The sequence below is a fragment of the Mesoplodon mirus genome (assembly GCF_964341445.2).
Source record: "Mesoplodon mirus genome assembly, chromosome: X".
NCBI classification, from domain to species: domain Eukaryota; kingdom Metazoa; phylum Chordata; class Mammalia; order Artiodactyla; family Ziphiidae; genus Mesoplodon; species Mesoplodon mirus.
This window is the reverse complement of record NC_138981.1, coordinates 87,732,318-87,758,970: the sequence shown is the minus strand read 5'-3', so window position 1 is coordinate 87,758,970 and position 26,653 is coordinate 87,732,318. Positions and strand designations below refer to the sequence as shown.

The 26,653-nt window shown below is 44.4% G+C and overlaps 3 protein-coding genes across 6 annotated transcripts in view; all 3 read left to right on the top strand.

The window, feature by feature from the left end:
- Positions 1–16,991, top strand: part of ARMCX5 (armadillo repeat containing X-linked 5) — a 129,551-nt gene extending 112,560 nt beyond the window's left edge. Inside the window, exons 3-4 of one of the 4 annotated variants that reach the window (XM_082610828.1) lie at positions 205–281; positions 16,950–16,991. In XM_082610828.1, coding sequence (XP_082466954.1) covers positions 205–232 — 28 coding nt within the window. In that variant the 3' untranslated portion in view covers positions 233–281; positions 16,950–16,991. The other 3 variants (XM_082610829.1, XM_082610826.1, XM_082610827.1) reach the window with 3 other exon arrangements.
- Positions 924–3,783, top strand: LOC309797253 (G-protein coupled receptor-associated sorting protein 2-like). The gene has a single exon (XM_082610822.1). The coding sequence runs from the start codon at positions 931–933 to the stop codon at positions 3,499–3,501; it is 2,571 nt and encodes an 856-aa protein (XP_082466948.1). The 5' UTR covers positions 924–930; the 3' UTR covers positions 3,502–3,783.
- A 974-nt stretch (positions 16,992–17,965) lies between the features above and the next one.
- On the top strand, positions 17,966–20,685 carry GPRASP3 (G protein-coupled receptor associated sorting protein family member 3). The gene is made up of 2 exons (XM_082610823.1): positions 17,966–18,023; positions 18,777–20,685. Exon 2 carries the CDS (start codon positions 18,927–18,929, stop codon positions 20,622–20,624), a length of 1,698 nt encoding a protein of 565 aa, XP_082466949.1. The 5' UTR covers positions 17,966–18,023; positions 18,777–18,926; the 3' UTR covers positions 20,625–20,685.
- The last annotated feature ends 5,968 nt before the right edge of the window (positions 20,686–26,653 follow it).

Sequence of the window (26,653 nt, the reverse complement as noted above, 5' to 3'; positions counted from 1 at the left end):
TGCAGGAGTATTAGGACTATTGGGGTAGGTGTGGATTGGGCTGTGAATGGGCGAAGAAGACCTGAGAGCAGGAATCAAGCGACAGGAAACATCAGACAAATTAGACACTTAAACAGAAAGAGATATTTGCATCAGGGATCAAGGTATCTGCCTGTCAACCAAGCACTCAGACTTCATTTCTCCTGTATGTTTACTTATCCATAGGATGGCCTGGTGTTTGCTTAAGGCTTAATACCACTGGAACAAAGCAAGGAGAGGAAAATTGCACCACAACAGTGCAGGTATGAGAATGGGTACAACTTTTGGGTGGGGTAGAGGAGACCAGCACAGGTCCAAGGGTGATTAGGGTCTGGTCTGAGGGCTCCTCAGCCTCTCCCATTGCCAAGATACTTTCCCACCATTTTCTCACCTGTGTTGTAGCAAGCAAAGCAATGTGACAGCTCTGGGGGTAAAGGTTGTGGGGTGAAATGAGGATAACAGAGAGACTTTCTGATAGCCTAACTCTCCCACGAAGCATTCAAGGTCCAGTCTCTGTGTGTGGGTCTTTGCATGGAGTGACACAGTTGGAAGAGACTCAAAGCCGCACGTCGTTCTCGATTCCTAGATTGATCTCCAGTGGCATATCTAGGGGTGGTGGATTTGCTGCTAACCACCACCCTCAACAAGCCTACACCCACCCAGGAACCATCCATCCTCTCCCAGCTTGGTTGTGCTTCTTCTGCACTCTGTCTGTAATATTGGCTGAGACTGGGATTGGAAAGGAGGCTGATTGACTGCTGGACTGGTGATCGACTCTAACTTTTGTTTCCAGCTGTATCATCTGAATTATCGAAAGATTAGAGTGTGAAGATAGAAAACTGTGACAGATCTTTGGTAGAGGCTGAGACTGGGTTAGTGGTATTTAATCAGGACTCCTCTGTAACTTGTACTATGACTGGGGCTGAGATTGAGCCTGGTGTCCAGGCCAAGCCTGAAAAGAAGCCTGGAGAAGAGGTTGGAGGTGGGGCTGAGAGAGAGAATGAAGTCCCAATGGTGGTCAGACCGAAGGTTAGGACCCAGGCCACACCTGGGGCAAGGCCCAAAACTGAGTCCAAGCCTATGGCTGGGGCAAGGCCCAAAAACGAGTCCAAGGCAATGGCTGGGGCAAGACCTAAAACAGAGTCCCAGGCAATGGCTGGGGCAAGACCCAAAGCTGAGTCCCAGACAATGGCCGGGGCAAGGCCCAAAACTGAATCCCAGGCAATGGCAGGGGCAAGACCCAAAACTGAAGCCAGGGCAGTAGGTGGGGCACGTCCTAAGACTGAAGCCAAGGCAATCCCTGGGGCAAGGCCCAAGGATGAAGCCCAGGCTTGGGCCCAGACTGAGTTTGGGGCTGAGGCAATGTCGCAAGCAGAGGGCGTGTCTCAGACCAATGCAGTAACCTGGCCACTGGTCAATACTGAGTCTGGGTCAGCTGCTAAACCTATGGTCCTATCTGTGGATAGGGAACTGGTCAGTGTAGACACTGAGACCTTTCCTGGCTCGCAGGTTCAGACAGGAATCCAACCCTGGTTTGGATCAGGGGAGGAAACTAATATGGGGTCTTGGTGCTATCCCAGGTCCAGGGCCAGAGAGGAGGCCTCTAATGAGTCTGGATTCTGGTCAGCAGATGAGACCTCTACAATGTCCTCTTTCTGGGCTGGAGAAGAGGCCAGTATCAGATCATGGCCTAGGGAAGAGGCCAATACCAGGTCCAGGCACAGGGCCAAACATCAGCCTAATCCCAGATCCAGGCCCAGATCCAAGCAAGAACCCTATATTGATTCCTGGTCTGGGTCTGAGGAAGAGTCTGGCAACCCATTCTGCTTGTGGGCTGGAGAAAATACCAATAATTTGTTCAGGCCAAGAGTCAGGGATGGGGCAAATATGAGGTCCAAGCTCAGGACAAAGAGAGAGGACTTTTTTGAATCTGAGTCTGAAGACGAGTACTATAAAGAGTCTTGGTTTTTGCCTGGAGAAGAAGCCAATAGTAGATTCAGGCCCAGAGACAAGGAAGAGTCTAATACTGTCTTGAAGCCCAGGGCCCAGAAAGATGTTAATAACAGTGACAGGGTCAAACAAGAGCCCAGGTTTGAGGAGGAAGTCATTATTGGGTCCTGGTTCTGGGCAGAGAAAGAGGTCAGTATGGAGGCTGGGGCTTCAGCCATTTGTGAATCTGAGCCAGGGGCTGAGGAGGGGGCCATTGGTGGATCCTTGTTCTGGGCAGAGGAAAAGTCCAGTTTGGGTGCTGTGGCCAGAGAAGAGACCAGGCCAGAGTCTGAAGAAGAGGCCATATTTGGGTCCTGGTTCTGGGACAGGGATGAGGCCTGCTTTGACTTAAATCCCCATCCTGTGTACAAGGCTAGCCCCAGATTCAGAGATACAGCTGAGGAGGCAGTTAATGTATCATCCAGGCCCCAAACCTGGGAAGAGGTCACTGTTGAATTCAAACCTGGTCCTTGTCATGGGATTGGCTTCCCATCCCCAAGCCCCTTTAGAATTCCTGAGGAAGCAGCATCCGTATACTCTGAAATGTTTGAGGGAAAGCCCAAGAATGTGGAAGTTACCCCAGAAGGGGAAGAGCAGGAATCTTTGCTTCAGCCTGATCAGCCTGACCCTGAGTTCCCATTTCAGTATGACCCATCCTACCGGTCAGTCAGGGAAATTCGAGAACATCTTAGGACCAGGGAGAGTGCAGAGCCAGGGAGTTGGTCCTGCAGCTGCATACAATGTGAGCTTAAAATTGGTCCTGAAGAGTTTGAAGAACTCCTTCTATTAATGGACAAAATTCGAGATCCTTTCATTCATGAAATATCTAAGATTGCAATGGGTATGAGGACTGCTTCTCAGTTTACCCGTGATTTCATTCGCGATTCGGGAGTTGTCTCACTTATTGAAACTTTGCTCAATTATCCCTCCTCCCGAGTTAGGACAAGTTTTTTGGAAAATATGATTCACATGGCTCCACCTTACCCAAATCTAAACATGATTGAGACATTCATATGTCAAGTGTGTGAGGAAACCCTTGCTCATAGCGTGGGTTCCCCTGAGCAGCTGCTTGGATTAAGGATGCTTAGACACCTCACTACAACTACAGACTATCACACACTGGTTGCCAATTATATGTCTGGGTTTCTCTCCTTATTAACCACAGGCAATGCAAGAACAAAGTTTCACGTTCTGAAAATGTTATTGAATTTGTCTGAAAATCCTATGGTGGCAAAAAAACTATTTAGTGCCAAGGCTCTATCGATATTTGTGGGTCTCTTTAACATAGAAGAGACAAATGATAACATTCAAATTGTTATTAAAATGTTTCAGAATATCAGTAGTATTATAAAAAATGGAACAATGTCCTTAATTGATGATGATTTCAGTCTTGAGCCACTTATTTCTGCATTCCATGAATTCGAGAAGTTAGCTGAGGAACTGCAAGTCCAAATAGACAATCAGAATGATCCTAAGGTGGGACAGCAAAGCTAATATGATTAACCACCTGCCTCTGATCAGCCTTATGTTCCCAAAGAACCCTGAGTAGTGCTTTGGTTTTCAGTCTGGTTTTATTTTGTAACTTATATTTTAATGCTGATGTTAACTTTGTCCAATTCTTGGTTTGAGCTGGATCATTTTGTGGATGCCAAATGACTATTAGTGCTGAAAAAATTTTGTTGATATTTGTCTTGCTGTCCGTTGCTGTATTTTTCAGTATTGAGCTTCCAATGAACTGAGCCGCCTGTGTAACCTACCCTGCTATTCATTGTTTAAACATATGGTTCTCTATTCAAGTCTGTGTTTTCAATAAAGTTCTGTGTGAAAAGTGGCACAAGTGACCCTTCTTCAGTTCAAAATCCAGGTGTAGATACATTGTGCATAGTTACAAACATAGACAACGAGTAGTATGACATACATACCCTCATTGGAAAATCCCATTCCTAGAGCTTAAGAAGGAAGAGATTACTGTGTGCTGTGGTACTTGAGGAATGCTTCAGAGAAGAGGCACGCACTTAAATTTGGTCACTGAAAAGTAGGATAAGACAACCCATTAGGTCATTCTTGGAAGTGAGCAGTGGCGGTGTAAAGAAGTGTGTAATTGGAAAATCTGTTCCAGTAGTATGGATATAACCTGTCTGCCTGGAATAGGTGAGCCAAGTTTAGTGAGGGATGCAGTTGGAATGAGGCCACTTTGGAGAACTAAGTTGGGCCAGATCCGCACATTTTGCAACACAAAGTACAGGTGTTGCTCAGTGCCACCTGAAGAGTGAAAGAGTAGAACAGCACACCAATTAAATGGAGTCAGGAATAAGCTTTCCTTTGTGATCCTAATCCAAGGAAAGTATTAAGGAAATACCACGCAGCTATTAAAAATGATCTGTTTATTGGCATGAAATGACACATGCTTTTATATCTGGTGTAATAGAGAAGACTGTGACATCATTTGTGGGAAATTATATCCCATTTTAAAAACTGTGTAAATAGACACAATTTCTGTGCAATTTCAATATGACTTTCTAAGAAACTTCATATATTCCATAATCTGGAAGAAAATACACTATGCTAAAAAAGTTTTCAGTGACAGATATTGGGGAGATACAAAAATTAATTAGACAAGGATTTTTTCTTTTAATATGCTTACATCTAGTGCCTCGAGTTGTAGGTGGACATGTTGGAAAGGATACAGTTATGTAAATGAATATATGTTAAAAATAATTTTTTAGAGATAAACTCATTGAGAAAAGTTGAAAAGGAATGAGACTTCAGAAAGATTAGCTTATGAAATGTTTTAAAGAAAAGTAAAATTACCAAGGTTGCTAAGTTTATACTAGTCTCTTGTACAAAGATGGCAACCTTTTTACATGACTTGCATTTGAAAGATCATCACGTTTCCTTTTGGAGTGACAACAAAGTTCCAGAAGTAGATAGCGGTAATGATTGCACAGCATTGTGCATGTACTTAATGCCACTGAACTGTACACTTCAAAATGGTTAAAATGGTAAGCTTTGTGTTATGTGTGTTTTCCACAGTAATAAGTGAAAACATCATACCATACCTTAAGACAAGAATTGCGGAAGTCAGGGATAGAGTTGGTTTGGAGAGGGAATACAGGATTATGGGAAATATATGTTTTATTATTTTTAGACATGGTGAAATGTTATTTCTGTTTTGTCTGAGGATGTTAATTTTTGAAAAGGTAAAATTATGATTTGTAAATTAGAAATGAACACATGGAAGTTTTTTTTCAACACAATTAACTGCTAAGATTATGAGAATGGTTGAAGGAGATGTGTATACACAATATACACAATATAATATAAAGAAAACATGTATATTAAATTTCATACACACATAGAAAATAAATGTTAGTATAACATTGCTGGATCAAGTACAAAGCTGATTGATATCTTAAGGGTGATAAATTGAAACCATTTATGTTATCTGTTCCACTGGACATAAATCATTTCCATAGCTATTGGACAAAATACCTACAAGTTAACATAAGTCTCTTAGGGTTGAAAACTTGCTCTATCAACAGAAGGTGAAGCCCAGCACTGCACTGAACTAGTATCCAGTAACCTATGTTGTCTTTACCCAATTTTTGTATAATGTTTCTGACAGTGCAACCTGCTCCCCCCCCCACCCGATTCTAGGTTGCAAGGTTTATGGAAGTAGGGGAAAGTGGCAGTTTTGCTTCCATTCACAAACCACAAGTGCTAACAGATCATCCTGGTGGTGGAAATTGGAGATTGAATGTTTGTTTTGGCTATCAATATTTTTCAAGACAGATCCTGTGTGTGTTTTAATACATCACCCGAGTTTTGCACAGAATACTGAAAGTCAGTAGGTATCCAAAGTCCTCATGGGGTGTTCCTCGCCAGCCCTGTTCTCCTACAGAGCAAGGCCCAGACTTAGGGCTGGAAGCTTTGGCTCCGAATCCAGCCTTCCTTTCAGCTCTCTATCTTCACCCTATCAGGAGCTTCAGATTGTTCTAGCAAGCAGCTCAACCCCAGAGGCACAACACTGTGCCTTGCGTGCTGCAGGGCTGCGGCGGACTTGCCGAGTGCGCGGTCACGTGGGCCTAACTGTGGGTCACGTGACCGCACTCTCACTTGGACCGGCATAGAGGTGTGTCACACTGAAAAGGGACGGGAAAGACTTGCACCTGACGCTTGACAGACGGCCGTGAGAGGAGTGGTAGGACGTGATGGTGGGTGCGTGGGTGGGTGTCTCTCCATGCTGCACTAGCCTGAAAGGTAATCCCTCAGGCGCCCAGAATTATGGCCTTTGTTGGCGGAGGACACAATCCCCTCAGCCAATCGCCAGCGTCTTAGCCGGGGTCTGTTTTTGCCCAGGAGCTCAAGAGGCAGGAAGTCAGCCTGTGGGAGGCATACGTGGAGGGAAGCATCGACCGCTGCTAGAGGAGGTGGGCTCGAGGCCAGATATTGGCATCCGTGGGAGGTGGTGGTGGAGACTAGATCCGGGTAGAGGAAGTGTCTCAGAGCCTCGCGTTCCCTTCTGCAAGCCCCTACCCCACCCCCGTCTCCCCGCCCAGCACTGCGTGACTTTACTTCTCTGTGTGGGTGGAAGAGGTGGGCACGTGGAAGCAGTTGGCTTCAGGGGAGCCCAGAGAGAGGAAACGGTGAAGTGACAATTTGTGAACACCGGTGGCCCTGGATCAGGAAACGCAGGTGTGAGGATAGGAACTGTGAGCTACACTCCCTTCCTCCCACCTAGTTGGCACTCACTCTCTACTGTTTGTCTTTTCCAGACTGTGAGACCAGCCCAAAATTGGGGGAGGGGGGAGATCCAAGGCTCCAGCTGCCTGGAGATGCAAGAGAGGAATGAACCCCAATCTGGGCAGCTCTGGGGAAGGGGAGCTAACAGACTCAGGAGGAGGGAATCTGGATGCTTTGGGCCCTTCACATACGATTTCTCTTTGGGATACTGCCAAGCTTCTCAACTCCCAAGATGATTCCTGGACCTGAGCTCCAGGCAGCAGCTCCCTCCCATCTAGGAACTCAAAAGCTGATACTCCATCCAGGCTCTCTCCTGCTACTGTGCTGGGCCTCAGAATAGGGTTTTTCTGGGAACCACCTGTGGAAACTGTTTTATGGATGGTCTCGTGTGTCCGCTCTGCAGACACTTTGCTCTCTTCCTTGTGTTTTGCTCTCTGTCCACTTCTTAGGGCTTGTTCCTTTGGTCTTATCCTAGGTAGCAGCGTTTGGTAAGTCCTTGTCCTCTTTCTAACTGAATTATCCCCACTACCCCTACCCACCTCTCTCCCCCTACCCTGGCATCCACTGGATACCAAGGCAGTTTAAGAAAATGCCACTAGGAAGTAATGAATTTTCCTAAGCCCACTCATATGCTTATTTTTATACTCACTATAGAGTTGAAACTATGCAGTAATACTTCAGGCCCTCCTGTTTTTTATACATATATATATATATATATATATTTTTTTTTTTTTTTTTTCCGGTACACGGGCCTCTCATTGTTGTGGCCTCTCCCGTTGCGGATCACAGGCTCCGGACACGCAGGCTCAGCGGCCATGGCTCACGGGCCTAGCCGCTCCACAGCATGTGGGATCTTCCTGGACTGGGGCACGAACCCATGTCCCCTGCATCGGCAGGCAGACTCTCAACCACTGCGCCACCAGGGAAGCCCCTTCCTATTTATATTTAAAAGCTGGAATTGAGCAGTGGGCATGTGGGTACAATTAGAGATTGAGGCCTTAGGACTACCTCCTCCTCTCTTACCCCCTGCCTTCTTTGTATTATCCTCCTCCCTCCACTCTCCAGAATTCTGGTAATATAAGTATCGGGACCAATGTTTAGGTTGTGGCATTTCCCCTCAAGCTTTGTTGTCTTGTCTGTGCCGTCTTAGAGTTTGACAAACACCTCAAACATGTGGTATAAGAAAGAATATATCTAAACTTTGTCCCTGGTTCCTGGCACAGGGCCTGAAAAAAACCTTGGAATTTCTTGAGCCCTGGGAGTATCTTTGTTATGCTAATGAACGGACTGTGGTGGGTCCCTAGTTAGCTTCTGGTTGTGAGGATGTGGTCTGGTCACTAGAAGGACCAACCACGTGATTAGAGTTGGAGCTTTAGGCCAGCAGGAGCTCCAGAGAAGGAAGGAGGGCTGGATTTGGGGTTCGATAATGTGAACAGTCATGCCTATGCAATGAAACCCCAGTGAAAACTCTTCCTGGTTGGTGAGCACACTGATATCCAGGGAGGGTGATGTTGCCCTGAATCCATGTGAAGAGGACATGGAAGTATGTCTCAGACCCTTCAAGACCTTGTCCTATGTATATCCTTTCTTTTTTTTTTTTTTTTTTTTGTGGTACTCGGGCCTCTCACTGTTGTGGCCTCTCCCGTTGCAGAGCACAGGCTCCGGACACGCAGGCTCAGCGGCCATGGCTCATGGGCCCAGCCGCTCCACGGCATGTGGGATCTTTCCAGACCGGGGCACGGATCCGTGTCCCCTGCATCAGCAGGCGGACTCTAAACCACTGCGCCACCAGGGAAGCCCTATCCTTTCTAATAAAACTATAATTCTACATATAGCACCTTTAGTGTGTTCTAGTAAATTATCAAACCTGAGGGGGTCGTGGGAACCCCTGAATTTATAACTGGTCAGTCAGAAGTATGGGTGGTCCCCCAAGTCTTGCAACTGACATCTGATCTCAAGTGGGGGCAGTATTATTGGGGACTGCACCCTTAAACCTCTGGAGTCTGATGCTAACTCCAGGTAGTTGGTGTCAAAGAACTGATGTCAGAATAATAGTGTCACACATCCTTATTTATAGCAGCCACCCCTAGATTAATATCTGTAAACTGACCTTTGATCCTATGCATCATGCATAAGCAAGTTAAAATAAAGGAGGCAGAGCCTACCAGTGTATTATGGGTGAAAAAAGCAGCATATGTTTTTGTGGCATGCGTCTACAATTTAGATGATTTTTAAAGTTCTCTCTGTATTTTTTCCTCATCAGAGCTCCCTCAGCCTGTATTTCCTGTTGGGGGTACTGCATTTATATTTGGGGAACTTCACACTGCAGTCTGGAGAGATACCACTAAGTCCCACATGCATCCCAGGGCAGATGCTTAACTAACTCACGCCTGTGGGTTTTTTCAGTCTCAGCCAAAGGACTGGGTAAGTGTGGGGTGTGTGTGTCCATGCATGAAGATGATTAGCTCTGTTCTGATCACTCCTTGAGTAGCACTTGTAAGGGCCAAGACCATCCCTCAGTTTTTTCCTGGGAGTGTAGTTGAAGTAAATACCTCAACACTCATATAGCCCTTTTGTTTCTGCCCCCTTTCTGGATAAATATTATGGGCTATCTCATGTAATAAATATCAGGGCCCGTTCAAATGTCATTTGACCTACAATGTTGCTGCCTGGGGATAAAATTAGAGTGAACTTATCATCTGTCCAATCATGAATGAAAGAAAGGTATCTTACAGCACAGCTGACCCTCTACTCTGCCCCCAATTTCAAAAAAGCAGCCTTCAGTGGGATATCGTCTATAAAATGCTACCAGGTCCCCAATGGAGGGTTTCAAGGCCCTGTACTTTCCCATACAATTCTACCTTTCCACCTCCATTTCCAACACATTCTTCCAAGTCAGGGCCAGGACTAGAATGAGATAAAGATACAATTTAAGGAGGCACTCACTCGTGCCTCACCCAGTCCAAGCCCTGCTCCACTTTGCCTGCACTCAAGCCACATGGGACTATCTGTTATTTCCAAACCCAACTATACTCTGTGCTTTACTACTTTTGTGCATTTCCCCAGGCTCAATCTTCAATGCCCTCATGCCCTTTCTCTGCCTGTAGGAAACACAGTCATCCTTTTAGGCTCAGCTCAAATGCTAGGGCCTGTTTGAAGTCTTTCTGATATTCTCACCCTTACTCTTTGCCCCTTGGTAGGAAGTAATGCCTCCATCCTATGTACTTACACAGTATTTTATTCACCCCTATTTTAGCATTTGTTTCTTTATATCATGCACTGGAACATTTTTTATGAATAAGACAGAACTAGTGTTGAGGGCCAGGAAGCATAGAGGAAGAAACTTGGACTCTGAAAGTGTGAATCAGACCCCCGTCAGTCTGACCTCAATGCCTGAGCCTTTTACTTCTTTTCATAGTACAGTCATCCTTCTGTATACAGGGGGGATTGGTTCCAGGACCATCCAGAGATACAAAAATCCACAGATGCTCAAGTCCCTTATATAAAATGGCATATTATTTGCACATAACCTGTGCACATCTCCCCATATACTTTATTATTTTTTTAAACATCTTTATTTTATTTATTCATTTTTTTGGCTGCACTGGGTCTTCCTTGCAGCACACAGGCTCTTCGTTGCAGCACGTGGGCTTCTCTCTGGTTGTGACGCATGGGCTTATTTGACTGGTAACATGTGGGATCTTAGTTCCCCAACCAGGGATCGAACCCACGTCCCCTGCATTGGAAGGCGGACGCTTAACCACTGGACCACCAGGGAAGTCCCCTCCCCATATACTTCAAGTCATCTCTAGATTACTTACAATACCTAATACAATGTAAATTCTGCGTAAATGTTGTAAATACAATGCCAATGCTACATAAATAGTTTCCAGTGTGTGTCAAATTAAAGTTTTGAGGGGCTTCCCTGGTGGCACAGTGTTTGAGAGTCCACCTGCCGATGCAGGGGACACGGGTTTATGCCCCGGTCTGGGAAGATCCCACATGCCACGGAGTGGCTGGGCCTGTGAGCCATGGCCGCTGAGCCTGCGCGTCCGGAGCCTGTGCTCCGCAACCGGAGAGGCCACAACAGTGAGAGGCCCGCGTACCGCAAAAAATAATAAAATAAAATAAAGTTTTGGTTTCTGGAACTTTCTGGAGTTCTTTGATTCAAATACTTTTGATCCCTGGTTGGTTGAATCTGTGGATGCGGAACCCAGGATAAGGAAGGGTGACTGTACTTATTGTTAATATCAAGATTTAATGAGTGCTTTATAAGTGCCAGACACTCTTCTAAGGGTTCTAAATATATTAACTTATTTAATCCTCAAAACAACTGTATAGAGTAGATGCTGTTATTGTCTCCGTTCTACACATAAGGAAGCTGAGGCACAGACTGGTAACTTGGCAAGCTCAGTTAGCAGAGCTTGATTTGATTAGCAGAGGAGCTGAGATTCAAACCTTTGTAGTTTGAATCTGCAGCTGGCATGTGTTGCCACTACACTACATCTATTGGGTTGGCCAAAAAGTTCGTTCAAACTTTTTTGCCAGCCCAATATATCCTTCTAGTGCTAATTATCACTAAAAGCTGCCATCATCACCATGACTATCTTCATCATCAGATTTTCTCCTCCTTACAGCTTGTAGCAAAGTACTTTACTCATCATAAAGAAACTTGAACCTGAATGTAGCTAGACTCCCTCCCTGCCCCTTATCCCCTTCTACCTGTGAATCAGCATACTCCAGATTTTCCTTCCTTCCCAACTTAATGGTCCATCATGGGCCATCATTTTTACTACTCGCCTACCTCATCCTCTAGCACCTGGCTCCACTGTCCTGGCAAAATCTCAGCTCTTGATAGATCCCAAATGTCCACCTCTTTCTATACCTGTGTTGCTTAGTACAGTGCACCTGGGGAAAGTTAACCAAAAGTTTCTGGCTGTTGACAATATGAATTTGTCTTTCTCAACCTCAGTACAGTCCTCAGGATAGAAAGCACATAACCTCTGATATCTTTACACTATGGATATTTCACATGGGTGTACTTCCACACAGTGACTCTCTGAATTGAAACTAGGCTTATTTATAAGCTCACATATTTAATGTACCTCTGAACCCCCTAGATAAGTAAGGTTTAGGTTTTCTGCCTGAAGCCTTCCTTTTCAATCTAAAATGGAAGCCAATCACAGTTCTCAGACCTCTAGCTATCATTAGGCAAGATGTTCAGAATCTACAGTTTTCCTTTCACATGGAAACGTGTTCTGCCACTGGTTTTAAGAGGTAGGGCTTACTGACAGACAAAAGTCAGGAACTATTACTCACTGAAGCATTGTTTTGTGCCTGAGCATACATAACATTTAGGATTGTTCCATATAACAAGGAATTCAACTAAAACTAACTTAATAAGGAAATTTATTATCCACAGATCAGAAGTACTGAGGCAGAGAAGTCTTGGTGATTGTTTGATTCAGCTAAGGACTCAGCTTTTATCCATCTCTTTCTTCTGCCATTCATAATATCAACTTCCATCCTAAGGCTGGAAACTTGATGGCTGCAAGGAGTCAAGCAACTTTCCAAGGAAGAAAAGGAGATACCTTTACTGATGGCTTTGTCTTATGAGTGAGGACACTTTCCCCAGAAATCCTTCTGCAATCTTCCCTTCATGTCTCATTGAGCAGAGTTACATCACTAGCCATTCCTGAACCAGAGTACCAAGGGGATGAATTATCCTTAGACCAAGCAGACTCACTTCTGGAATTTGGATCAGCCTCCCTGTGGCACATCACTATAAGGAGGAGGGAGGCATACTTATGTAAAAGTGATGTTCTTTTAGTAAAGGGTTATGTTAAGCAACACAGTACACAAAGCACCAAGGTTACAGTAAGAAAGAGCACAGCGGCGATTTCTTAGCAATCATGACCTCTAAAAGACACCATGGAGATCGCATCTACTCTTTTTTTTTAACATCTTTATTGGAGTATAATTGCTTTACAATGGTGTGTTAGTTTCTGCTTTATAACAAAGTGAATCAGTTATACATATACATATGTCCCCATATCTCTTGCCTCTTGTGTCTCCCTCACTCCCACCCTCCCCATCCCACCCCTCTAGGTGGTCACCAGGCACCGAGCTGATCTTCCTGTGCTATGCAGCTGCTTCCCACTAGCTATCTATTTTACGTTTGGTAGTGTATATATGTCCATGCCACTCTCTCACTTTGTCCCAGCTTACCCTTCCCCCTCCCCATGTCCTCAAGTCCATTCTCTAGTAGGTCTGCGTCTTTATTCCTGTCTTGGCCCTAGGTTCTTCATGACCATTTTTTTTTTAGATTCCATATATATGTGTTAGCATACGGTATTCGGTTTTCTCTTTCTGACTTACTTCATCTAGTCTTACTGCTTTCCCCAGCCCACCCCATAATATGACTAGATCACAATTTTAAGAGGAACTAGAAAGACCTGATACTTGCAGATATTTCAGAATATCAGATAGTTTCTCAGTTAGTGTGTACAAGAATCCTGTGAAGTAGTTATTACCAATCCCCTTTGAGGGATGACTTAACTGAGTTATAAAAACATTAAGTACCTTTTCCAAAGTGACACAGTTAGTGGTAAAACCTCTACTTAAACTTTGGACTGCCTGGCTCTGAAGTCTGGCTAAGTCCCAGAGTAGAGCCCAGGGGAGAGAGTCTGTACTCTACTATGCAGCCTCCTTTTAGAAAGTGCTTCCAGGGATCAGAAACTGGTTACTCTAGTCAAAGCAAGCACCTAATAGTATAGTGCACTGCTGCTTCATGGTGGTGGTGGTGGTAACAGAGATGACTTTTCTACTGGGGTTAAGTCACAGTTGCTCAGACCTCACCACCAGGAACTTTGAGTCAGGAAGTCTGAATTCTAATCTGCACTCCACGTTAAGAATTTGGGGGCTGAGATGCCAGGTTCAGGGAGTCATGTAAATTTTCTAAACCTGGGAGGGAAAAGAGCAGATATTTATGGAGCAGCTAGGTTTTCAAGGGCAACTTTATTCCCAGATCTGAAGTTCAGCTGAAAAGAAGAGGATGAAAGCTGTGTTCATTGGTCTCTAGTTATCCTGTTAAAATCCATAGGACACACTTCCAGTTTCAGTTCTGACATGTAAAGAGCTTGGAAGTCATTGTTCCTGTACTTACAAGAAAAAAAGCTGAACAAACTGAGAATCAATGACTTATCTTAGACCCATCAGAGAACTGAGGTCACAGGGCAAATGACCACCCCAAATACTGGAGAAAAGACATCCAGAGAGTCACAGCCTATATCTCGTTACATAGAGCAGAAACTGCTAGAGACGTAAACAGGTAAGAACACTTAAGTGGGAATTTTGACAAATTGATGGAGACTGAGGGTGGAATAGTAGGAGAGTGAGAAACCCCTAGAGACCTGCAGTCTTAGCAGTGTTGTGGGCTTTACCTCCAGGAACTCCAGCAGGTTCTCATAGTGAAGATCCCAGAAAGATCTCCTCAGGGCTCTGGCAGTGGGAGGGGAAGTGTACACTCAAGAAATACACCCCCAAGTCTTCTCCATAACAAAGGCCTACTCTCCAGCAGAAAAGACTTTCCCAGAGCCTTATCTCAGCTGAGGGAAAGGCATTCCTCCTATCCAGCACACTCTGGCCTTCCATTCTCCTGTAAGGGGGAGAAAGATGCTAAAGAAACACTTGTGAAGGTCACAGTCTAGAGACAGGCCCACAAAAGACTGGAATTTAACCAGAAAATTATATAACACTTCCTCTCCTCCACATGCTAACAGGCCTCCAGTGTAGTAACAGTGGAGTGCAGCTGAAAGAGTTGCAAGATGCAGACTCTCTCTGCAAGATGTAATTAGGGAAACACAAAGTTGAGAGACAAAAATAAAGACGCTAGAGGAATTTGAAGACTGACACCTGCAGCTACAGGAAACATTACACACAGCCCAACTGGTAACCAGCTTAACATAAAGCTTTTCACTGGGGGCTTCCCTGGGCTTCCCTGGTGGCGCAGTGGTTGGGAGTCCGCCTGCCAATGCAGGCAACGCGGGTTCATGCCCCGGTCTGGGAAGGTCCCACATGCCGCAGAGCGGTTGGGCCCGTGAGCCATGGCCGCTGAGCCTGCGCGTCCGGAGCCTGTGCTCCACAACGGGAGAGGCCACAACAGTGAGAGGCCCGCGTACCGCAAAAATAAATAAATAAATAATAAAGCTTCTCACTGAAGGTCTATTTAACTCAGTTGCTATTACCCAACACATCATATCCAGCTTTCAACACAAAATTATAACACATAATAAAGGCAAGAAAAAGCATTGTTTAAGGACACAAGTCATCAGAACCAGGCTCAGATATAATGCAGATTTTGGAATTTAAAATAAGTATGATTTATTTGTTAACAGCCCTAATAGATAAACTAGACTAGTGTGTATGGCAAATGTGTGAGATCCCAGTAGGTTCTAATCCCTGCCACATTCCCACCCTGCCAAAGATGATGAGCGCTTGGAGGCACCTGCAAGAGAAGACCTGACAGAACCCGGGGAGAGAAGCCAGGACCGGCCCTACCTGGTGTCTGACACCTGGCTGTGGGATGAGAGACAGGGAGGACTGTCTGAGCCGGTGCGGGTCCTGAGAGGGAAAGGCCCTCCTTCCTGGGCAACTGCAGGGGCGGCGAAATGGCAGTGTGCTACCGTGCTACCACTGCGACTGAGAAAATGGCAGTGTGGCAGAGAGGGTGACGACACTGGCGCAGACAGGTGGTTTGTTTCCTCAGGCCAGAGGTCCATCTAGGGCTGCCTTCCCGTAGAAGAGGGGCAGTGGCTCGGCCTCCACGGGCGCCGCCTCCCACCTTCCTCCCGCCCGCGGCCCCAGAAGGTGGAAAGCAGACCCGGGGAGCGCCGTCCTCACAGCTCCTCTGCCACTGGCGCCCAGGGAGGATGGCGGGCGCGATGGGGGAGGGTAGGGGGGCGGACTCTGAGCAGTCCCGTACACACACACACACACACACACACACACACACACACACACACACACACACACACACACACACACACACACACACACACACACACACACACACACACACACACACACACACACACACACACACACACACCGGGACGATCTGTATCCATCCGCTGCTACCTCCAGTGCGGCCCCTCTCTAACCTCCCAAACCCGGCCCCCACTGCCCACCGCCCGCCGGCCCTACACGCTGCGGTGCCAGAAGTGTGCGGGGCGGGGAGGGTGGTCGCCCGACGTGGTGTGGCGGAGGGCCGGCGTGGCCCCGCCCCTGAGTCCGGGACTAGTCCAGGCCCCGCCCCTTTCTGGGTCGGAACTATGGTGGGCCTGGGAGGGGGCGTCGAACCCGTTCGTGCCGTATCCTTCCGCCCCCTTCCCGACACCCTCGCCGCGAGCGGTTGTTGCCGCAGCCTTCGCAGCCCCTGCTGGGTTTGGCGCAGCCGCGCGGGGGGCGGGACGCCTCTTTGCCATTCTGCCCGCACGGCGAGCGGTGGAAATCCGAGTGAGGAGCTGCGACAGGAGGGGGAGGCCGACCATCGGGACCCTGCGCCTGCGAAGGCAAGTGGGGTTGTCTTGGGGGCGACGAGCGGCTCACACCCTGACCCCGCGGACCCTGGCAGTCTGACGAGGGGGAGGCAACCGGGTCGGAGCGGGTCCCTGAGAGAGCTGCGCATCGCCGGGGGACCCCTGGCAATGAGGAGGCGGCCACCGGCGCGCACCGGGCCCGGGGCGCGAGGTCTTGGCCACAGGGCTTCCCTCGGATCCTGGGGAGGCGAACGGTGCGGCCGCTCCCTGGAGGGCTTTCTGGGCGCCCGCGCCCCGCCGTCGACGGTGCCTGTGCCAGGAGAGGGCTGTGGGGGAGGCTGCTGCGGGCGAAATGGCGGAGGGTAGACGGGGTGGGGGCTTGGGGAGGCCGCCGAGGATGGCAGTCAGAGCCGGGTGCCGAGCGGGCGGGCGCGGGGGACCGCCCGCCTGGGCCCTGATTCTGGAAAGGGGTCTGTCGGACCCCGCGTGCCGGGTGCTGTCCCTTCCCACAGGCGCCTCATTGATGCCAGAGTGTCCTGTGTGCGCGGTAGGTCTGGCACATTCAGTGAAAGGGGAACTGAGCGAGTAGATTATGAAGACACCAAAATGAAAAGTTTATGTGCCTCTTAATACAGCAGTTTTGTTGCCTTCCATATTTAGGTCTTTGACCCAATTAAATGCAAGCAAATGACAGGTTGAGGAGTCAGTAGTCTTTCACAGGAAGGATCCGTGTAAGTAAATAATGTAGTAATCCATCTTTCTCATTTGGGATCTGTTTTCTCAACATCCTAGCCCACTTTAATATGTTGAGGTGTGGGAATGGCTCTTCAGAATAGAGAGGAAATTTTTCTGAAGGGTCAATTTAGAACGCATGAAGTCAGTTTGTTCTTCATTTTCTGGTTTTGGAAACCCAAACCCCATTTACCCTTCACAGTCCCCTCTCATTTTGGTGCAGAAGCAGTCCCACAGAAGATTTTGTGGAGTTCCTGAGAAATTCTGAGACATGAGAGACATTTATTTACTTATTCCTTGATTTTTCAAAAGGAGGTTTTAGGACCTGAATTCTGGGAATCTGTTCATTAACCTGATACTTTTCTACCATTGTCAACATACTCTCTTGGTGTTTTGCTGAATGCCCCTTCTCTTTCTATAGGGCGTGACTCTTCTCCAGCTAGTGGACTGTTCTGTAGTGGTACGGGTAGCATCTCCTGAGGACACCTGCTATGTGGGCTGGCTGGCATAGGTGGTGAATGAGATAGGGACTATGTATATGTGGGGAAGGGGAAAAGGTAGGGGCATGCAAGATGGTATTGAAATAGTAGTCCCCATTATGTTCACTGCCTGTCTTCTAAATACAGTTGCCTGTGTTCCACTACCCATTCTTGCACCTCATCTTTTTGTTCAAGGAAGGAGGTGTGGCCTCTGCTAGGAAAATGACTGACTTTAGTGTTGGGAGTTTTGATTAGACAAGCTTCAGGTCTCTGGGGAGTGGATGGGGGATCATTTGGGAGGAGCAGACAGGTGGGGGATATTAAACATGGCCTTGAATGTACAGAAGCATATATTGTAACACTTGTCATGGGTGTTGGGCCATCTCAGTCTCTTTTGTTTTCTTTCCTCTTTTTGTCTATCCATAGGTTTGTTCCTTTATAGAGTACTATAGAAATCTGCAGGTAGCTGTTCACTTTGAATTTGATTAAGAAAGAGGACAAAAGCTATTCATTTGGATCCAAGGTGAGTGTGAGCGTGAGCACCCCTATTGATTGGGAATGGGAATTGGCTGTTGGCAAGTAAGACCAGATCATATCTTGGAGCCATTGTCTTCCAACTTCCCATACACCTCTGCCCTCACATTTATGTATAGGAAATGGGGCTAGGGTGAGCCAGGATTGTGCCTATAGGGTAATTGATAGGTACCTAGGAAGTGGGGAAGGAAGCCATGAGGAGGACCAAGGAGGCCAGAAACATTATATTCACAAAGCCTTAGATTTGGAAAGGCAGGTATTGGGTTTAGAAGCCAGAATGCATGTCTGTCTACCAAATACTTAAAATTCCAGTCCCTCCTGTGTTTTTGTCCATAGGTCTGCCTGTGAGTCGACTATAGGGCTTATCAACACTGGAAGCAAGAAAGGAGAAAATTGCACCAGATCAGTTCAGATTGGTGTGAGGCCTACCAGATAGACCTATAGAGTATAGTGGTATATACTAACGGGGCTGGACACTCCTTAGCCTCTCTCACTTTCACCAAGCTTTCCCATCATCTCCGTTCCTATTTGATGCAGAGAAAAGAGTATGGAAGTGCCTGGGCAGGGCATTGTTGGGCATTAGTGGGACTGTGGAAGGGATAAAATGAGGTAACAGAGTTTTCTACTATTCTACTTCTCCTACCACACAATCTATCTCTACTTTCTCATGTCCTGTGTGGCTCTCTGCATAGAAAAGCACAGTTGGAAGAGACTCAAAGCCCATTTTCTTCTTCCATCTCAGGCCTGTCTCCAGTGGTGGTTGTGCTGGCCTTGAAGTGACAGAAGATCATCACCTTCAACCCAGTAGAAGAATATTAAGACACTGACCTGGGACATATTGAGAACCAAAGCCAAGACTGTATAGAGCTATCTATATAACTGGGCTTCAACCATGGCTGGGGTTAAGAATGCAAGTAGAAAGAATAGGAGTAGAAAGAATGAGAGTAAAAAGAAGGCCAAAACTGAAAAAAGGGCTGGTGTAGAAGCTGAAGCAAAGAGGGAGGCTACTGGCATAGTCAGATCTGTATCCAAGACCCAGGCCAAAGCAATAGCCAAGGCAGGGACTCAGGAAGATGCAGTGGCAGAGGTGAAGACAGCGTCTAAGAACAAGATTGTTACTGACATGAAGGAAGGAGCTCTGGCAGATTTCAGTCCCAAAGCTGAAGATGAGGCCACTAGAGCATCTCGGTTTTGTTCTGTGGCTGAGGCTAGTGCTGAGTCCAGTGCTGCGTCCAGGTCTACATGTAAAGATAAGACTGGTATTGATACCTGGTTTTGGGCTGGGGAAGAAGCCAGTGTTGGTTCCTGGTTCTGGAATGGAGAAGAGGCTGGTAATTGTTTCAGTGCTAAGGATGAAAGTAAAGCTGATATTTGTCCCCCATCCTGTGCTAAGAAGTTGGAGCCTGTGGCTGGGGCCAACTGCAAGGCTAGGCCAGGGGCTGAGGAGGAGGAGGAGGAGAACGTTATTGGGAGCTGGTTTTGGGATGGAGATGAAACTAGTTTTGACCCTAACCCTAGACCTGTGAGCAGGATAATTAAGCCCCAGCCTGTGGATGAAATTAATGAAAAAGATAGGCCCAAGGACTGGTCTGAGGTAACTATCTGGCCCAAAGCTCCTGCTGTAACTCCAGCAGTGTTAGGCTTTAGATCCCAAATCCCATTTGAGAAAAAGCCTCCTTCATATGTTGTCCTGGCCTCTGCTGAGGAAAATACCTGTTCTTTGCCTGTGGCAACAGCGGCATGCCCTTCTAGGAGCACTCCCTCAAGCTCACAGCCTATCTCAGAGTACCCATTTGGTTCTGACCCTTGTATCCAGACCATAGAGGAGATTAGACGCCAAATCAGGATCAGGGAGGTGAATGGGATTAAGCCATTTGCTTGCCCTTGCAAAATGGAATGCTACATGGATTCTGAGGAGTTTGAAAAACTTGTTACCTTACTTAAATCAACTACTGATCCTCTCATTCATAAAATAGCTCAAATTGCAATGGGGATCATTAATGTTCATCCATTTGCCCAAGAGTTCATTAATGAGGTGGGTGTAGTGACACTTATTGAAAGCTTGCTTAGTTTTCCTTCCTCTGAAATGAGAAAAAAGGCTGTAATTACTCTGAATCCCCCCTCTGGGGATGAAAGACAACGCAAGGTTGAATTACATGTTAAGCATATGTGTAAGGAAACCATGTCTTTTCCCTTGAACTCACCTGGACAGCAATCCGGATTAAAGATACTAGGACAACTGACTACTGATTCTAACCATCACCACATTGTTGCCAATTACTTTTCAGAGCTTTTTCATTTGCTCTCCCTGGGAAATCGTAAAACCAGAAATCTTGTTTTGAAAGTACTTTTGAATATGTCTGAAAATCCAACTGCAGCCAGAGACATGATCAATACAAAAGCATTAGCAGCATTAAAACTCATCTTTAACCAAAAAGAGGCAAAAGCCAATCTCGTTAGTGCTGTGGCCATATTTATTAACATAAAGGAGCATATCAGAAAGGGCTCAATTGTAGTTGTTGATCATTTGAGTTATAATACACTCATGGCCATTTTCCGTGAAGTTAAAGTGATCATCGAAACAATGTAAAATAAGCTAGAAATAAAAGAACCCTTTGAACAATCTCCAAACTCTAACAGGCTGTGTGTTCCCAAAGAGCCATGCATAATGTTTTGGTTATTAGAGTGTGCATGTTATAAATTACATCTTTAACACAATGTTACCTGTGACAGTCTAGGTCTGAGCTAGACCATTTTGGGGTATCAAATTAATATTTCATTGTGAGTTGAAAACATCTGTTGATTATTCTCTTGTGTAGATGGGGAGCTTTTTAACATTTAAGATAGCAAATCGGTGCACCATAAGTAAGCTAACTTTTCATTAGTATCTGCTTAGATCCATTTGCAGCTTCAAATGATTTAAAAAGATAATATCCTTGAATTTATAATCTAGTTGTAGAAACAAGGCATATACACACAAAAAGATACCTAACACACACACACACACACACACACACACATGTATACACACACACTCATTGCCAAATGTGCACTCTCAATACGTAAAGAAAGCAGGGTTGCTACCGGCTGTTTAATGTAAAAGGAATTACTGTTTTTCCCCTATTCTACCTGCATCAGATAACTCATTCTACAACACACAAATGGCCCTGAATCTCAGATAAAATGTAATATTCATCTTTTATTTTGCTACTGCATTTATAACTCATATTGTTAGGCTCTTTCATTTATGTTAAGTCATCTTGCAGAAGAGAAAGGAGGTAGATGTAGGGAGGAAACATTTCCTGAGTGCCTACTCATGTCATACTGTGTTGGCATTATATTTTACAGGTTTCTTCTTAACAATGGTTCTCTGAGCTATGTACTGGTATTTTTTTTTATGATTATAACTCGTTCTGGATTGCCTCCAATGGCAGTTAAGGAGGTTGAATACTTATCCCTAGATTCCCACAGCAGGCAAGTGTGGCATAGCTGTTTTGTCTGATACCAAAACCCGCTCTCATTGCACTACCTTATAGTCCTCTTCCACTTTTTGTGTGGCAGCCTTCAAGGCTCACAGAGTGGTTTTAATGATTCAGTTTTGCTGTAGATAATGTCCCTTCCAGTCTTGCAATTCTTAACTTCCTCTAAATGCACATGTCCATTAGGCATTTGGCTAAACCTTGCTGGAGTCAGAAGAAAAGTCTGGGATGAGTGTATGGATTTGAACTGGCAGCGTCTGGGAAACAGTAGGTGCCCCAAACTGTTGAATGAATGAGATATAGATTTGGAGTCAAACAACTGAAATTTGCTATGTGTCCTTCCTATCTTCAATAAAGAACTGGAATCATTCTGTACATTTTTTCATACCTTACAGTTTAAAAGATAATTGCTTTTTTTTCCTTGCAAAATTATGCCTTAATTTGTTTACCATTTATAATATATTCTCCTGTGTGTCATATGAAAAGATAAACGGTTCTATCTTTTACTAGTAGGCAAGCCTACTGTCTGCATTTGTACCAGCTAAAACTGTACAGGACAAACTTAATTGGAGAAATTTAGGCCCAGGCCCAGAACTGCAGCTTCATCAACACAAAACAGGAGAGCTAGGAGAGGAGCTGCTGCCTCAATCTACATGATAGTGATTCCTGGAAGTCTATGGTCCAGAAAGCATTCCCAGGACTTGGGATATAGCTATAGACTATAGCTATATAGTAGGAATTACAACCCCTGGTCTGAGCTGAAGAGAATGTTTCAGTGTAAAAATATTGGGTTATATGCTTTGAGATTTTTAAACAGTTAAGAAATTAAAACAAGATCATACTGTAGGGGCTTCCCTGGTGGCGCAGTGGTTGAGAGTCCGCCTGCCGATGCAGGGGACACGGGTTCGTGCTCCGGTCCGGGAAGATCCCACATGCCGCAGAGTGGCTGGGCCCGTGAGCCATGGCCCCGGAGCCTGCGCATCCGGAGCCTGTGCTCTGCAATGGGAGAGGCCACAACAGTGAGAGGCCCGTGTACCGCAAAAAAAAAAAAAAAAAGATCATACTGTAAATACTGTTTGTAACTTGCCTTTCCTCCCACTAACTGTATATTGTGACCATCTTTCCATATCAATAAATAGGCTTCTACAAATATTTTTGAATCTCTTAATGTTTTTCCTGGGTTAACATTTGGTGCATCGTACCCTAATCTTTCATTGTATATCATCTTAATAAAGAATATGCATAAATTTATTCTCTTGCAGAAATAGAACTACTGTATTCTGCAACTTGCCTTTTTGTCTTTTCAGTTATCTTTCCAATTTAGTATTATACAGATCTACCACATGCTTTTATTTAATAGCTTTATTGAGATATAATTGACATACCTCAAACCATACATATTTAAAGTATACAGTTTGGTAAGTTTTAACATATGTATACAGACACGAAACCATCACCACAATCAAGATAGCAAACATACCCATCACCCTGAAAAGTTTCTTCATGCCCCTTTGTAATGCCTCCTTCCCACCTCTCCCGATTTTGTCCCCAAACAACCACTGATCTGCTTTCTGACAATATACAATCATTTTCATTTTCTGTAGTTTTACATAAAAGGAATCATACAGCATATATTCTTTTGGAGGGAAGGGGATCTCGCTTCTTTCACTCAGCATAATTATTTGAGATCCATCTATGTTGTTTTGTGTATCAATAGTTCATTGCTTTTTATTGCCAAGTAGTATTCTATATGTCTATACCACAGTTTGCACAGTTTATCCATTCATCTGTTGATGGGCATTTGGGTTTTTTCCAGATTTGAGCTACTGCAAATAAAGCTGCTACAACTGTTTCTTGTAGAACTGTTTGTATGGGCATTTGCTTTTCTCTTGGATAACTACCTAGGAGTGGGATGGCTGGGTCATATGGGAGGTATACATTTAACTTTTACATTTTCCAAAATGGTTGTACCATATTACATTCCCACAGCAGTGCACGCGAGTTCTGATTCCTCCACATCCTTGCTAACGCTTGGTAGGGTTGGTCTTTTAATTTTAGCCATATCTCATTGTGGTTCTCATTTGCATTTTGCTAATCACTAATGATGTTGAACATCTTTTCATATGCATATTTGCCATCCATGTATATTGGATGAAGTAGGTATAAATATTTTGCCCCATTTTTTTTAAATTGAGTGGTTCCTTTTTATTGTCGATTTTTAAGAGTTCTTTATATATACTGGATATAAGTGTATTATTAGATATTACAAATATTTTCTCCCAGTCTGTGGATTGTCTTTTTATTCTCTTAAAAATGTCTTTTGGAAAGCAGAACTTTTTAATTTTAATGAAGAACAATTATTTTACCAATTGTGTTTTTGTTTTAAATATAAGAAATTGTTGCCTAACCAAGGTCATAAAGATTGTATCCTATATTCTAAAAGTTTTACAGTTTTAGGTTTCATATTTAGGTCTATGATCCATTTTGAGTTTTTTATATATGGTACACCTTATATATAGGTTGAAGCTCAATTTTGGCATAGTGATACCCAGTTAGTACAGTATCACTTGCTTAAAAGACTTCTTTCTCCACTGAGTTGCCTTTGCATCTTTGTCAAAAATCAGTTGTCTCTGTATGTAATGGGTCTGTTTCTGGACTCTTTATTCTGTTCCATTGATCTACTTGTGTATCTTCATTACAATGCTACCTTGTCTTGATTACTGTAGCTTTATAATGTCTTGAAATCAGACAGCATGAGTCCTCTATTATTTTTCAGTTTGGGGGTTATTCCTACTCTTGCTTTTCCATATGAATTTTAGAGTCAGCTTGTCCATTTCTACAAAAACTCCAGCCGGGATTTTGATTGGGATAGCTTTGAATCAGTAGATAAATTTGGGGAGAACTAACATCTTAACAATATTGAATCTTCTGTTTATTTAGGTCTCCTTTAATTTCTCGCAGCAGCGTTTTATAGTTTTTATGTAACATACTTATTAGTTTATTCTTTCATATTCTTATTCTTTAGCATATTCTTATATTCTTTCTTCTGTGAAAAGTGATGCATCATTGTTTATGTCTTCATGCCTGTTTGAATATTTCTGTATGACAAATTCCTTGAAATAGAACCACTTTGTCAAAGATCATGAATGGCAATGCCCTCAAATAGAACCACTTTGTCAAAGATCATGAATGGCAATGCCCTCCAGCCAAAACCACCAATATTTGAACAAGTTAGGTTGTAGAGAGGAAGAACACACACCATGGGGAATCATGGGGTGCTTCAGTAAGGGGGTTTTAGAAACAACTTATTTTAGGATTAGGACTTGTGTTAGGTGATTTGGAGGAGGGTTTAAGGAAGTGAGGCTTTGCTGTAGATTGAAAGCTGTCAGGAAATATGAGTACAGTAGACCCTTGAAGAACATGGGTTTGAACTGAGTGGATTTTTTTCAATAAATAGTGCTACAGTACTACATGATTATGGTTGGTTGAATCCATGGATGTGGAATCACATATAGGGAGGGCCGACTGTAAAGTTATGCACAGATTTTCAACTGCGTGGAGGGTCAGCACTGCTAACCCTCATGTTTTTCAGGGGTCAACTGTAATTCTATGATTTGGTATCTAAATAAATCTTGTTCTACAAATGGGGAAGACTAGGTCAAGGCTAGAGTTGTGATAGGTAGAGAAGCAGCAGCCACTTATATTAGTCAGAATAGGAGGATATTTGGCCATTTTTGTGATTGGGACAATGTTTCTCTGTGTTCATACATGATTACAGAGGAAGCCTGTTTTTGTCTTGATATATCACAGTCGCAGAGTGGCCTTATCGGATGTTAATGTTCTGTGAAATTGTTTATATTTGACAAGAGAACACCAAGTCTTAGCTGTGAATGCTGGGCCAGCTCATGGATGTCAAGGGCTGCTTTTCTTCTTCTCATGGATATTTTCAAATTTTTACATATATTTGCTTACTGACCTTCAAAATATATCCCCTCAACCCATGGTGCATGAATGTCTATTTCTTCATATTCTTGTCAGCATTCAGTATCAATATTTTCAATCGTTGCTATCCTCAGAGGCAGAAGAATCATCTCTGTTGTTTTTATAACATTTTAAAGGTTACATAATATTCTGTATATGAATGTGACAGTTAAATCACACCTCTGTATTCCATTGGGTTAGTTCTAGGGATGTAAGGATGGACCCTATCACCTAGTGGGAGAAGGAGTGGAGTATATACATGCATGCATCACTTTGCCTGTTTTACTCATGCCCCCTCATTGCTGCCCCTCCCATATGATCTCCAGATTCAAGCCCTGACAAGTACCACCAACTGACAACCAGAAAAGTTGTACCACTTTACACTTTGTGAACTAAATTTAAAACATAAGAGTGAAGAGTTTAGCTTGCTGACATTGTGTTACAGAGTTTAGGTCCTGAACTCTCTTACGGACCCACCCTTAGGCAACAACCACAGCCAGTAGACTGGCAACTGATATGTACATGCAAGTACAACTCAAGACAGAATGGGGGTTATTATTATTGAGACAAGCACAAGCTTTGCACTGAGCAAAACTGCTTTCCAGTTATAGCCTTATAAAGATTATATAAATATTTCAAGTTCTTCAGATTAAAGAGATTGGTCATTATTTTATAAAATAAGCTTCAAAACAGCATCATAATTAATCATGAGTTGATAAAAAGTCTTTAGTAAACCAACATGCAGATTTTGCCTTAAGAGTTCATAGGACCCTCTTAGCTTATCTCTGGACACCTACTCTCAGCTGGACAGTGTTATGTACCCTGTCAGCAAATCTGAAAGAATCTCTGGCTACCTCTTTCCTAGAGGTGCCACGTCCCTCTCAATAGTCATTGCCAAGGTTTCCCTGAAGGAGAGGAGAACTCCAGAAACTTGCAAAATGTTTGTTGTGCATGTTGAACATTTAGCAAACTAAACTTGGCTGTTCTCAGGTTGTGGTATTCAAAATAAAGCACAGTATAAAAGCGTGGGGTAGAAATTTTTTTCTCCAGAAGTTGTTAATCCTCCATCTGGGCAGGGGAAACTTGCTATTCTACTCCCCACAGCCCAGTTAGGTACTTTGCAAAAACTCTAAAATATGTCAAGAATAGACAAAATGCC